The sequence below is a fragment of the Triturus cristatus genome, chromosome 2_2, assembly GCF_964204655.1.
Source record: "Triturus cristatus chromosome 2_2, aTriCri1.1, whole genome shotgun sequence".
NCBI classification, from domain to species: Eukaryota; Metazoa; Chordata; class Amphibia; order Caudata; family Salamandridae; genus Triturus; species Triturus cristatus.
The window spans coordinates 1,036,168,375-1,036,183,622 of record NC_140582.1 but is presented as its reverse complement, the minus strand read 5'-3'; the positions used below and the strand labels follow the sequence as shown (position 1 = coordinate 1,036,183,622).

At 45.6% G+C, this 15,248-nt stretch overlaps 1 protein-coding gene and 1 long non-coding RNA gene across 2 annotated transcripts in view; one reads left to right on the top strand and one right to left on the bottom strand.

Annotated features, from left to right (window-relative positions):
• LOC146863111 (uncharacterized) overlaps nt 1-15,248 on the top strand; it is a 172,232-nt gene that overhangs the window by 2,243 nt on the left and 154,741 nt on the right. Inside the window, exons 2-3 of the long non-coding RNA XR_014978214.1 lie at nt 2,361-2,508; nt 14,310-14,426. This is a non-coding gene — a long non-coding RNA (uncharacterized LOC146863111). The remainder of the gene's footprint in view (nt 1-2,360; nt 2,509-14,309; nt 14,427-15,248) is intronic.
• The window catches only part of LRPAP1 (LDL receptor related protein associated protein 1), a 140,829-nt gene that overhangs the window by 51,493 nt on the left and 74,088 nt on the right, over nt 1-15,248 (bottom strand). Inside the window, exons 2-3 of the mRNA XM_085642489.1 lie at nt 13,369-13,513; nt 4,315-4,439 (exon numbers count right to left, since the gene is read on the bottom strand). Coding sequence (XP_085498615.1) covers nt 4,315-4,439; nt 13,369-13,513 — 270 coding nt within the window. The remainder of the gene's footprint in view (nt 1-4,314; nt 4,440-13,368; nt 13,514-15,248) is intronic.

Below are 15,248 nucleotides of genomic sequence, written 5' to 3'. Positions count from 1 at the left end.
TCGACCTAAAAGACGCCAATTTGGCGGTCCCTATCTTTCCACCACACAGGAGGTTCCTTCAGTTTCAATGGGGAGGCGCATGGTACGAATACGCCGCCCTGCCATTCGGACTCTTGTCCGCCCCTTGGTGTTTCACCAAGCTCCTCAAGCCGGTAGTTCAGTTTTTGAGAGAGCAGGGGGGTCAGGCTTATCATCTATTTAGACGATATCCTGATAATGGCTCAGAGTATCACTACAGTTCTTCGTCATCTAGCGTGGATGACTCAGCTCCTTCAGGAGCTGGGGTTCATCAATGTAGACAAATCTGTTATGACTCCATCACAATCAATGGAGTTCCTGGGGTTCCAGGTGGATTCGGTCTCTGCTCAACTATGGTTACCTCTCAAGAAGCGAATTGCCATCAAGAAAGTGTTGAGGAGAGCGTTGTCCTCTCAGACCATATCATTACGGACGTTGGCCAGGCTGGTGGGCCTGTTAGCCTTGTCCATTCAGGCTATTTTACCGGGTCTCCTTCACTACAGGGCACTCCAGAGACTCAAAATTCTTCACCTACGCAAGGGTCTGAGTTACACAGAACAGATTCGGATAACGCAGGAAGCCAGGACAGAGATTTTTATGGTGGTTAGAACACATGGATGCCTGGAATGGCAAGGCCTTTTTCGCGTCAGCCCCAGAAATAGTGATCGAATCGGACGCCAGCAGATGGGGCTGGGGAGCCCATTGTGGGGCGGTGGAGACGGTGGGCCGCTGGTCCCAGGAAGAGTTGAGTCTCCACATAAATTGTCTAGAGCTCTTGGCGGGTTCATTGGCAATTCGAACCCTGTCACCACACAAAGCGAGTTGTTGCATACTGCTCTGCATGGACAATGTCTCAGCAGTACGGTATATCAATCGACTGGGGGGTACAAGGTTCCGATTACTAGCGGAGATAGCCAAGGATTTCTGACATTATTGCCTTCATCATCACATCTCGGTGACAGCGGAGTATATTCTGGGCTGTACCAACGTGGTAGCGGACTGGAACTCCCGTTTCCTTTGGGATTCCAGCAATTGGCGTCTTAACCCCAAGGTTTTCCATCAGCTGAACGACAAGTGGGTCAGCCTCATCCACTCATACTCCAGGGTCAGTTGTCCCTCATGGCGTGGAGACTTTCCGGAGATGCTGGCAAATGCCAGGGGTTTCGGAGGACACTTTGTTTTTCCTGTCCTAATCCTGGGCGCCTGCTACACAAACGGTATGAGTCAGCTTGGTGCACAGGGTTAGTTGGTGTACTGCACCACACGGGGATCCCTTGGAATCCGGTATCCATATGATTGTTAATTTCTTGTCGGAATTGGCGAGTACAGGTTTAGCTTATAGGACGATTAATAATTTCAGATCGACAATTTCGGCAGGTCATCCCCACGTGGACGGTAAGCCTGTGGGAGAACATCCATTAGTTTGTAAAGTGGTGCAAGTTATCAGGTTGGTAAATCCTCCCAAATCCCGCTATTCCAATTTGTGGGATGTGAATGTGGTTTTGCGCTTTCTTCGGAATTGGCCGGCGAATTAGGGTCTCTCACGAAAACAATTATCGGACAAATTGACATTATTGTTATGCTTAATATCATGTAGACGCGTCTCTGATGTTCGCGCTTTGGATACAGCAGGTAGAGTTTTCACTCCTTCGGGGGTGTCGTTTACTATTTGTAAGCGTACTAAAACAAACTCTAAATGTATTTCTTATCCTGCATTTCCACCTCACAGTAAGTTATGTGTCGTTCAATGTTTGAAATTTTATGAAAATTGCACACGAGAATTTAGGACGGATGTGGCATGACAGTTGTTGATTTCTTTGCAGAAACCATTCTGCCCAGCCACTGCCGCATCTTTTGCCAGGTGGGTCACTTGGTTGTTGCAGTTGGCTGGTATTGATACTTCGGCCTTTGGCGCTCATTCAGTGAGAGGAGCTATAGCTTCTAAGGCTTTGGCTACAGGTTCGCGTTTAGAACATATCATGACTGCGGCGGATTGGGCTACCGATTCTACTTTCAAAACATTTTATCATGAGCCAATTGTAGATGTTGCTACTACTGTGTTGGGTCAACTTTAAACTAGCATAATCAGAGCCTCCGTGGACTGACATAGAATATAAAATTTTCTAGCTATCGCAACAAAGAATTTTAAATTCTATTAAGGACACAGAGGCAAGGATTAGCCCACCCACGAAACAGTATTTTATATTATGATATTGCATTTGATCATATTGATGATTTTGTGAACTATTAATGTGTATTACTTATTGGGTTTCTTTCCGCCCTTATCTGTGTGGACATCCAGTTGGTGGATGGTATATTACGACATGTCATTCTCTTTTCAGGGGAACAGAGTAAACCGACTTGAGAAGTCGTTTATCATCTTTGTCGGGACAGACAGACGAAGTTTCCTGTGGTTGCAGTCAGATTTGGGTCGTTGATGGTATCGGTAGAGTCCAGTGTTCGTCAGTCAAGTTTATGGACTGTTGAAAGGTATTTATTTTGCAAAGAAAGAGGAAGTTATTGTTACTACATAGACATTTATAACAAGTGTGTGAAATATGATTGGCGCATACTAAGGAAGGGGTTGTCCTTCCGGGTTATGCTGAGTTTAAAGTTTTCATTGGCTGCTGTTTTGCCAGTAAAGTAAAGAGAAGCATAATCCTTGTCTCCGTGTCCTTAATAGAATTGAAAATTCTTTGTTGCGATAGCTAGAAAATGCTGTATTCTCTCTCTCCAAACCCTCTAAGGCTAGGTGCTGGATTATTTCCAGGGTAGCTTGAATAAGAGGGGCCAGCAACGGCCCGCCCCTTTTCTACCCACCCTCGAGTGGTTCCGGCCCTTTGGGAAATGCCCGATTAAATAAATGTCCGATCTGGGGTCTGGATAAACACTGCCGTTTCTGATTGGCGATTGGAACCAATTTCCTTCAGTGTATATCACTGAGGGTCTCGAAAGAGGCATCAAAAAGAACTACTAAAGTAAAGCCACTCAATTGGGAGAGTACACAAAGAAAGCAGGGATAAGGGGTGGAGGAGAAAGGTGAAGACAGCGAGGACGGAAAGGCAACAGAGGAGAAGATGCAAGAACGGGCAATGGAGAGAAGTGGAAGCCAACGGAACCTGAAGGGAGAACAGAAGTGGAAAGCTCAGGAGAATGAAGCAGGCGCATGGAAATGTCAAAGGTAAGAGAAACTGGCAAAGTTAATGATAGAAACTGGCAAAGTTAATGATAGAAAGGCAGAGTAGGAAGGTAGCGTATGGAAAAGGGAAGGGAGGAAGATGGTATATAATCAGAAGAAGACAAAACAAGGGAGAACGGCAAAGGTCTTGACAGGAGAATCTCTATTGGAGAAGAGAAAATGGAAAGAAATGAAAGGGATAATGAAAGGAGAAGAGGGATGGTGGAATGGGCAACAGGTCTAGAGAGAGACATGATGGCAAAGTTGATGGAGTAGGGAAGATGGTGTAGAAGGAAAGATAGAACGGTATCTCTGGAAAAAGAGCTGCAGGAACAACGTGAACATGGGAAGATGAGAAAGAAGAAGGAAAAAGAGCAACAGGGTAAGCAAAGAACAAAACAGAAATGAGAGGGGAAATGGAAAGAAGCGAGGGCAAGGTGGAAAGGAAATAGAGTGTGGAAGGGAGTGAATACGATTAAAAGGAGGGAGAAGGCTGAAAACAGAGGAAAAGAGAGAAGGCGAAGCAGAACACAGAAGCAGAGGACCCATTTACCAGGTGGCGTTTATTTTTAAATACAGGTCACTAATAACCTCCCAATAAAATTATAACAATGTTAAAAAAAATGCTCCTCAAGTTTGCATGCACCCAACGTACCAGATTCAGGCAGCAGGCTGCTGATTTTTCAAATTCAAAAGTGGCTTTATTTGAGCAGCCTGCCACCTACAATTGCCTTTGCTTCAATGAAGGTCAAGTGAGAAAATAAAATCCCTCCATCTTCATAATCTCCCTCTTTCTAGTTTCCAAATGCTGCCGTGTAGGAGATTGTTGCATCGGTGATCAAATGATAATGAGCACGTCCTATCAATATTTAAAACCCGATGATGTTTAAACTCATTAAAAGGCAATAAATAGCCAGTAGAGGATTGTCGGGTTCGTGGCTGTAGGCAGTGCACGGATGATTATCGGGCATGTGGCCTTAAGCAGCACAACTCTGCATTGTCACTTTATTAAAAAAACCAAAAACGTGATAGACGTTACACAAAACCTGCAGCTACATTCTCGTTATTTATCTGGGTAGAGACGAACATGCAAAATAAAAAGTATATGGTTCACTGACCTTGTTCCACAACTTGTCCAGCCTTGGATCATCCAGCACATCATTTTCAGTCCCGCCTTTGATGTAGTTGCCATCTCCTACTTGTGCTTCTTTTTTGCCATCTAGACCATACTTTGCCAAAATCACTGCAGTATTCAAAATATAAACAGTCAAGAAGGAAAGCAGTGCACAAAGCTCAGACCCAGCATGCACGTTTGATCTGTTGCTGCATTTTCATGATACGATTCAAATGGTCCCGTGTGAAAACATTGAATGCGGATTACATTCCTGGTCACATTCATATTTTAGCGACTAAGTTTCTCTTCACAAGAACACAAGTGGGATCATGTTTTATTTAATTCTTCCCCTTAAGCATCACAACCAACAGCTATACATTCATGTGGTTGAAAGTGAGTCATGGTGTAGACTGTAGGTTAGTATGAGTGTTTGTGTAGACTTTGTCATTTTGAAAACGAGGTGGCCACAACTGAAGTGTTGTGCCTTGACAGAACACCACAGGATAAGTTAGACTTTCTTTAGCTTAAAGATGGGAGAATCCATCAATCTGATGTCTTGGGGATATGCGAGAACTAAAAGGAAGACTTGTGCCATCGTTTCGCCTGTTCCTGCATCACTGTGACCCACAGGAACAAGAGTAAAGTCTGGAACCTGCAGCACAGAAGACCTTCACCACCATTCTTCCTTGGGTTTGTAGCACACTTATCTAGCAGACAGGTGACTGCATGTGGCAGAAGCTCTTTGAGACTGAGTAACTCTCTGCAGTCCGAGCTGCAGACAGAGCTGTTGACCACTGACCTGGCTGACTCGTGCTCGGTCTTGCATGCAAGAACGGCAAACCCTGTGAGATATTGGAGGGGCATTAAACAGGCAACAACTCCGAGGGGGGATGAGTGGGATGCAAGAGCCACTCGGTGGGCTAGAGACATGCATGTATCTTTTAAGGGAAGGGGGTGGGTGGGAGGTCATGTTGGTGAGATTGGGGATGCACTTGGACCATATACTAGCACACAGCATTCTACTCCAGACATTGGTATCGCAGGAATGCACAGCAGTGCTCTTGAACTTCAGGTGGGGCAGGACAAGCCTGCATATGAGACAAGGCCAAGAAGATGATGTTCATTATACATCACATGTCTCAATGCACATCCCGTCAGCAACAGCAAAAGCAAGATCAAGAAGTGATTTCACAATGGATATAAGGACCACCATAGCAGCAGTCCAGGACGCACTCCTGAATACTAGCAAAAGCTACTATAATTCAACAGAGGACAGCACTAACAAGCTAAATACACACACAAAGGTTAACTAGCAGCCATCGGGTAAGTCCTACAGGCTATGGCTTAGACCATAGCTAGACTACCAACTAGCACATTCAACTGCCCAGGAAAAATGCCAATGCAGGATACATGTTCCGAGCAGCTAAATGCAGGCAGCCACAATGAGTAAGGGCACAGATCTTTTTCTTTATTACAGGAATTCTTCACTACAATCTTCCGCTGAGCAGATTTTCTTCGGCGATTCACATGATCTACTCTCACTTTAAAAACATTTACTCCACAAGTCCATCTAGGGGAATTAAGGACACCACACCCTGCTTTAGGCCTGCCAGCACGGTCTTCTGTCCAGAGCTTTTCCTTCACTTCACACATCCTTCAAGGTTAATTCTCGATGAGGAACCCTCATGAAACTACTTGTACTGCATTTCAAAATCTTTACCAAGTCCTGAAGAAGAGAGCCTCTTAACTAGACAAAGCTCAAGTGTATTAATGACCAGTTTTTAAACTCGGTTCATGACACAACACGGTCTGCGGGACTTAGTACAAACGGATTCTGATGCAGACATAGTATGGGACATCATTTAAGCAAATAATGGCTGCACAGTCTTGATCATGAGAAAACAATAGGTAACAGAAGATACCACAGATTGACTCCGAATATAAATCGTGAGAAAGATCAACTATTCTTGAATGATCATCAAAATACACAGTGGATGCTAATCGTTACTTAACAAAGCTGCTATCTTACTAAAGCCCCGAAGAAGTCTCTTTCCAGAGACGAATCGCGTTGGATACTTAGGAGAAAAAGATTTATTGAAAAACAAGAACACATACATGAAGGAATCTTTATAAAAAAAACAAAAAACTGAATGGAGTAGAGTCTGTGCCCTATGTTAAATAGATTAATTTGTAATTTATATAATCAATAGTGTGCGCTGATCATTCTTGTATAATGTATTAATTACGTGGTCGGTTTGTGGCTAGGTCTATCTTGCGAAACAAGGCCAACTAGGACACAAATACAACTGAATTTATTTTAAAACTCTGCGATGGGATTGTTTTATAGGACCCTGAAAATAAACCCTACTAGATATAGAGATTATTTTGTATCACTTTGGCCGATAATTCTGTTCAATTCTGTGCTAGTAACCATTTATTACATATTTACTACTTTAGATCTATACTTGTCTAGACCCCAAGTTGTTTATCACTTGAATCAGTTATGTTGTGCTGGTTTACTGTGCCACTAGGAGTCCTTGCAGGGATTATCATTTGGCTTGATGAAGCTCATTAACCTGAAAGCAAAGGTTGCTTTAACAGTCGTTTCCTCATTTCTGTGTCTCAGTATCTGAACGTTGGTGTTATTGATGATGCACGAGGGTGCCTTAGGATTGGCTTTTCTTTTGCAGTTCTACCTCACTAGGTACCCCCTGCATACAAACCATCCTAAGGATACAATTAAGGAACAATTCTTGATTAGTTAAAACAATTAACCTCATATTAGATTGTGAACAGAGCCAACTTCAAACTCAATCAGCAGCTGCAGCCCAGAAACAATGGTTATGAATTTCAGTTTGTAAACCAATGGTCCCAACATTTAGTTTATTGTTAAATGCTACAACATACATATTTTATTCACACTCTACTTTGGCAATACATACAATTTAGGAACGTGTGAAGAATCATGACAAATTCATATTTCTCAGAAGGTTGGCACTTATGAAGAATATAACTCCAGTCTCTGGAGGGAGGGGGGGGGGGGGGGGGGGAGGAATGAACGAAGATGCAAAAACAACAGTTGATGGACAGAATGCAGAACAATGTCATACATTCACCCCAGTACAGAGATCTGGGCCTAAATCCATCGTTTTTTTGCTCACCATGCCACCCCAGTTTAGACCTGGCCATATGCAAATCAGTCTTGACCCTGTGCCTCATGGGAACAGTCCAGCCCGAATTGCCAAGCCAGGTCCTCCCTGGACTGGAAACAAGCATCCTAGGACTAGTTTCGGGGTTTCACCCCTCTTCAGCCAGGATAGCTTGATTGAGATGCATAATGTTAGCCTCCGAGTCTTTAATGAAATCCAGATTCTCTTGTCATGTTAATAGGAGAATCGCAATTCCAGTGGCATGGAGAGCACGGGACTCACGTCTGAGCATACCCGTCCCACTCGGGGTGAAAAATGCAAAAACAACAGTTGATGGACAGAATGCAGAACAATGTCATACATTCACCCCAGTACAGAGATCTGGGCCTAAATCCATAGTTTTTTTGCTCATCATACCACCCCAGTTTAGACCTGGCCATATGCAAATCAGTCTTGACCCTGTGCCTCATGGGAACAGTCCAGCCCGAATTGCCAAGCCAGGTCCTCCCTGGACCGGAAAGAAGCATCCTAGGACCGGTTTCGGGGTATCACCCTTCTTCAGCCAGGATAGCTTGATTCCAGTGGCATGGAGAGCACGGGACTCACGTCTGAGCATACCCGTCCCACTCGGGGCGACAAATGCAAAAACAACAGTTGATGGACAGAATGCAGAACAATGTCATACATTCACCCCAGTACAGAGATCTGGGCCTAAATCCATCGTTTTTTTGCTCACCATGCCACCCCAGTTTAGACCTGGCCATATGCAAATCAGTCTTGACCCTGTGCCTCATGGGAACAGTCCAGCCCGAATTGCCAAGCCAGGTCCTCCCTGGACTGGAAACCAGCATCCTAGGACCAGTTTCGGGGTTTCACCCCTCTTCAGCCAGGATAGCTTGATTGAGATGCATAATGTTAGCCTCCGAATCTTTAATCAAATCCAGATTCTCTTGTCATGTTAATAGGAGAATCGCAATTCCAGTGGCATAGAGAGCACGGGACTCACGTCTGAGCATACCCGTCCCACTCGGGGTGAAAAATGCAAAAACAACAGTTGATGGACAGAATGCAGAACAATGTCATACATTCACCCCAGTACAGAGATCTGGGCCTAAATCCATCGTTTTTTTGCTCACCATGCCACCCCAGTTTAGACCTGGCCATATGCAAATCAGTGTTGACCCTGTGCCTCATGGGAACAGTCCAGCCCGAATTGCCAAGCCAGGTCCTCCCTGGACTGGAAACCAGCATCCTAGGACCAGTTTCGGGGTTTCACCCCTCTTCAGCCAGGATAGCTTGATTGAGATGCATAATGTTAGCCTCCGAGTCTTTAATCAAATCCAGATTCTCTTGTCATGTTAATAGGAGAATCGCAATTCCAGTGGCATGGAGAGCACGGGACTCACGTCTGAGCATACCCGTCCCACTCGGGGTGAAAAATGCAAAAACAACAGTTGATGGACAGAATGCAGAACAATGTCATACATTCACCCCAGTACAGAGATCTGGGCCTAATCCATCGTTTTTTTGCTCACCATACCACCCCAGTTTAGACCTGGCCATATGCAAATCAGTCTTGACCCTGTGCCTCATGGGAACAGTCCAGCCCGAATTGCCAAGCCAGGTCCTCCCTGGACCGGAAAGAAGCATCCTAGGACCGGTTTCGGGGTATCACCCTTCTTCAGCCAGGATAGCTTGATTCCAGTGGCATGGAGAGCACGGGACTCACGTCTGAGCATACCCGTCCCACTCGGGGCGACAAATGCAAAAACAACAGTTGATGGACAGAATGCAGAACAATGTCATACATTCACCCCAGTACAGAGATCTGGGCCTAAATCCATCGTTTTTTTGCTCACCATGCCACCCCAGTTTAGACCTGGCCATATGCAAATCAGTCTTGACCCTGTGCCTTATGGGAACAGTCCAGCCCGAATTGCCAAGCCAGGTCCTCTCTGACCATGAACGAAGTTGGCCGCTTCCTGAAGCAGCTCCGCAACTCGACCCTCCAAAACCCCCCGTTATCTGACACAAATCCGAATGATGGGAAAAGGGTATCGAAGGAGTGAGACCAGCCACGGAGAGACTCAGCTTGCAGTGTGCAGACCGCCTGGGTGGGCTACTGGAGTGTGGCTTGTCTCACCAAACGGAGCCCGGCCTCGATTTTAGAGGAGCAGTACGCTCCGAAACAGCATCAGACGAGCAGAGGCAGCGAGGAGGGCAACTGGACCGGAGACCCTGAGAAGGGGCCTCGTGATCCAGCCCTCCTCAAGTGATCCGGACGTGGAGCTAGTGCTGGGGGCCCCCCCCCCCGGACACTCTGCATGGCCTGGCAGTAACAGGCCGGCTCACAAGAAGACGCCCACCTGGCGGACGGTAGGCTAAACTTACAGCTGTGACAGAGAAGAATAGATCCCCCCCCCCCCCCCCCCCCCCCCCGATAGGGACAGGGAGCAAGCCCGACCGGAGGTGTGCCGAGGTCGGTGAGGGGCGATCTCGAGTTCAAGGGAGCCGAGCCGTTTTGGCGGGGCCGGCAACCACGGCATTGCAGTAATAAGAGGCCAGGAGAGCCACTCACGCGGCTTCACATCAAGGTGCCGCAAACAAATCCAGGAATAAGTTGGTGAGGGCGGACGGCCCAAAGATCGCTGGGCAAGACTGATGCACACCCCCACCAAGACAGTGTGGCCTCAGCGTTATTTTCCAACCACACCAAGCAAATCTATTTTCAGAAGGCACGAGCTGCTACACGAGCCTCCAGTAAGCACCCTCCAAATTAAGAGGAGTCTATAGGGGCGACCGAGTTGGTGGTGGGAGGCGGAGACAAATAGGTCGTTAAAGAACATAAGGAAGGAGGTGGGAAAAAGCAGGCAACGACAGTGATTGAAGCGCTCTGTGGGGGATGGGGTCCTGAACTGAGGCACAGGGGGACAACCCGACAGGCCGCAGGGATTACCTCGGTGACTCCTGGCTGGCAGCAGCAGCTTTTCCTGTGTCCGATAAGTCTCACATCATAAACTTAATGGAGGTCGCACTCCAAGATGACAGGGGGAAAAATATAAAGGCTAGTCACCAGACGAAACTAAACAAATTCACTCTCCCGAAGGGTGCAGAGGCCCAAGAAAGTCCTCACGAGCATCCGTCCCTTGACTCCATGTCGGCCTCCAACAAGGGTGCTCTCTCCCTACACGACACCATGGCCACCATACGAGGGGTGCAAACAGCTTTGGAAACCAAATAGACTCAGTCACGACAGAGGTCTTGCTAATTAGAGCAGACTTGCGCAATATGGGTGTGAGAGTACAAAAAGTAGAAAACTCCAACAAAACTCTACTCCAGCATACCTCAGTGCTTAAGGCGAAAATGCAGGAAATACAAGCACTCAACCCCAACTTGGAAGCCGGACTTGAAGATCAAGAAGGTCGGTCATGATGCAATAACGTCCGAATTCTTGGGATCTCAAAGCATAGAGGGACAGGTGCCTGATCTATTCGTTGAAGACCTCATCCACAAACATCTCCAACCAAAGGGTCTCTCGAAGAGTAGTTGGATGCCCTGGCTTGCCCAAGAGAAGTGGCCATTCGAACCCACTTCAGACTGATCCAGCTAAAAATTCTCCACAGATCCTACATCTCCTGTTACACATTGGTAAAAATGGGTAGAAAGGCTGACACACTGTCAGAGGTTGTGTTGAGGAGTGGTCGTTGTACCATATTCTGTGGGCATGCCAAAGAATCCAAGAGTACTGGAATGCTTTAGTTTTCTGCATTTCCAGGACAGTGGGAGAAGCGCTAACCCTCTCTCCCAAATGGTGTATATTAAATGTTTGGGAGGGCTCTGATCTAGGACGAGCGGATCAAACCTGGGTTACCTTGGGCCTTATGGTAGAAAAACGTAACATAGCCCGCCTGTAGGGGTTGGAAGCCATGCTGACCCTTCAGGACTGGAAGAGGGATATGGACTGGTGTATGGTGGCAGAAAAATCAGTTTATGTGAGCAGAGGTTACCCAAGGAAATGGGTGAAAATATGGAACAAATCTAATGCTTCGAGAAAATCCATGCACGGCTCCCATAGGAGAGGCAATCCAGCCCCTAACTAACCCAGATGTAACTTAATATGGCAACAGATAAAATGAAGACTTATTCGTTTTGCGGCAGCTTCTGGTGGGAGGAGCACCAACCGGAAATCTGTAATGATCGATTGTTGTGTGTTTTCCTAACTGTAATGCTATGCCCGTCTTTCTGCTTGATCTTAATAAATAGATAAATAAAAAATCATTTATCTGGTGCCATTGAGAAACAGTAATAACCATAGTTCTTCTAACCATTTCCAAGCTGATGCCTAATGTTATTGCAGTGAAGAGGTAAAACAAATATTTGACAGAGAAACAAAAAGTGAAACATAGGCTTATAAATGCAAATTAAATGTTTAACAGCAAATTAATACACAAACCTTAACTTTAAATATCACAAATTAAAAAGGTAAATTAGAAGTCAGACAGCCCATGTGGAAAGAGAATATGGTGCACCATGTATTAAAAACTATTTTAGTGTCTTGTTGAGGTTTGCGGTACTGTAGCCCATCCCACATTGTACTCTGAAAAAGAAAGGCATGGAATATGTGGTAATCAACATATACATGGGACTTGCCATTGGTGGAAAAGCTGGAAGGTACCAGATTATGCATGCTCTTCTACACTACAAGATGGGCACTATGGTGACGATAAACAACCCAGCGTGGCGAGATCTTGCAAGACCGCTGTGGTTTGGCAGCCATATATGAACTGTATTTAACTCAGGGAATCACCTGGGCTTGCCCACGTTATTCAGTTCCCGGTTCTGGGTATTTGCCATCAGTTCCTGTTCTCAGTCTTCCTGGGTGGCTGATAAGATCTGTGTTTGCTTGTGGCCCTTTAGCAGGGTCCGCTGTAGTGAAGGAGCATTCCTTCTTTCATGCCGCACTGCCAAAGGAAGTTATTTGGTCATTTCCTGCCCGCTGTTGCCAGCCCTGGTTGTGTGGTTGCGGCATATGTTCTCACTCGCCTTTGTGTAGTTCAGGAGCGTGTTTCGAGCAGCACCACTCTACTGCTGGGTTTCTCATAAGGCCTTTCGGACTTTGCGGCTCCCAAGTATGGCACAATCGCCCACATATTGTGGCGTCCCTTCACTGCACTCTGCTCTCAGTCACAAGCATGGGTTGAAAACGGGTTACTTTATAGAGATTGATATTTCTCATGCTGCAGCATTATTCTGGCAAATTTTTGAGATTCCATATGGTTCTATGAGGTGTCCACATGAATTGTTGAATCATTTACGCACATTAATTATTGTGATTATTATTATATTTGGCCAACAGTCTGATTCCATTAGGGGCATGTTCTGGGCAAATTCTCCTTATGATTAGTTCTCAAACACCCACAAGTGTAAATTGATTTGCAGGTAGCAGATTTACTATCAACCAACCTTTAAGTGCACATAGCAGTTCAGAAATCCATGATTTGACATCATTTCTCTATACACTGATGTGCAATAGTATAATTTCCTTACAAATTATTTACTGCAGATATTACTTGAATGATGCCTTGCAAATTGCACACTGTGTTGAGGTTGGTTGTTTTTCTCTTTCAGGTCACCTTCCCTGGTGTACCCACCCTCATTCCCTTCCCCCTTGTCTGGCCACTCTGTTCTTTTGCTCATATTATAGTCAGAGACAGAGCTCTCGGAAGGTGGGGCCTTGGAAGGGGAGGGTGGGGGGGAGGTGCAGGCGCAAGGGGGGGGGGATGGGTACTGTTTCTGAGGATCCTTCCTGCTGACATGTCTTGGTGCAGTTTCATTTGCTACTAAATTTGCATACATCCTACGACACTATTCTTCAAAGTATAGTTTGAACAAAGCCATTTTTTCCTCACCATTTAAGTTCCTCCTAAGTTTTGCTTCTTTTTCTCCATCTTCATCTAATCCTTCAGCCTTAAGTTTCTTCCAGTTCAGCTCGTCTTTCTCTTGTATTTTTAAGTCACTGTGCAATTCTGCTACTTTTACAGCTGAAAGATGTAGCTAGAGAGAAAAGAAAAACCAGGCAAAATAGTTATTTCAATGAAAATGAACGAAGATTCTAATACGCAAGAGTGGAAGAAACATTTCACTGTGTTTGTAAGTTTAGCATTATATTTTATTTGGGGTGTAAGATTTTTGCTATATTACTATGTTAATATTTATATTGATGTACGCAATGATATGTGTATGTACAAACATGTAATAGAATCACTTTTGTCAAAATCCCCCGATTTGACCTCTCCATCAACAGTCAGAAATATTCACTGCGAACTAGGCCTGAGGCTAGTGATTGACAGATCACAGGTGGGGTGGCATGTAACCAGCAGGACAAATGCGCGAACAGGAAACTCCAGATTAGACCCACGGATACGCAGAGACACCACAATGGTCTTAGGAGATTGGCTCCAGTAAAACACACATGGGCAGAGGGACACAGCACACACTACACAAGCAGTGAGAATGCGCTCCGCATGGCGGACATCTGGACACATTACCCACTGGCCCTTATTTTGTCCACGCAAAGTCAAGACCCACCTGCATTTGTAATCGGGTGGGAGTAATTTATGGCTTCATGACAAGAACCACACTACATTGACAAGACCCACACTACACTCCCAAAACAGGATCTTTGAATTGTTTTACGATGCCTAAAGAAATGTATAAAAAGACAGTCAAAACAACTGTACTCAGAGTCAGTCCTCAGACTTATTTCTCTATGCTGCACTCCCGGCCATAGTGTTTAATTAAACCAATTGTTCTTGTTTTGCCAAAGGCCTTTTGTCTTTGTTTCTTCAAGGTAAATTCATATTCAAGCAAAATTTTGGCGAGCCAGATAAAGATTGGAGCTTCGAACCAGGCTGCAGACGGAGGAAGCACTCCGCTCTGATGGATTCACATCAGCACAGCAAGGAAGGTGAGCAGACTTTGCAAATGATTGAAAGCTCTACTGAATCTGCGGGGTAGACGTCCGCCCTGAAGCTGCCGTCAAGTGGGTAAGAAACTACATCTGATCCTTAGTCCCCAGCATTTGGCCTACAGCAAACTAGGAAGATTTGTCCTGAGTGCCCTGCCACTGACAGAAATCTGACATACTGCCCACTTCATGTGTCCGAACTGAGCAATCGCAAGGCGGTCTCGGAGGGGATTCAGCGAGGTTACCTCTTTCCGATAGTCAGCAAGCTAGGAAAGGTGAATATTGGTTGTCGTTTGGACCACTGGGCGTGATGCAGATGGTACGCTTGTCCCTTGATGTGATACAGGATCACCGCTTGGCATGATACAGATAGAATGCTTACCACCTGGGTGTGATACAGGGGTGAGGCCTCAAAGCTTGGACCCTTGGCAGTGATGCACATAGGCCCTGGGTGTGATATAGGGCCAGCACCTTGATCTTATTTTTGTAGTCTAAAAGGGTTTTCTCAGTGCTATCGGTTTCTTAACACTGTTGGTATCTGAAAGAAGCGAAAGGTGTTATTCGCTTGGACTGCTGGGCATGATAAATATAGCACGCATGACCCCTGGGTGTAATATAGGGTGTAATTCAGCCATTAGGAAAAATTTGGACCTTGGAGATTAGGTGTAGCTTGTGCTTGGCCAAGGAGGGTCCGTGGTTGTCAAGTTATACCTCGTTTCCACGACAATTGTTGTAATATTTGTCTCGGAGCCGATATTGAAATAATATGGGGCTCACTTAGTCCCGGGTATCGCACAGAGCTGCCCCCCCTTCATCAAGTAG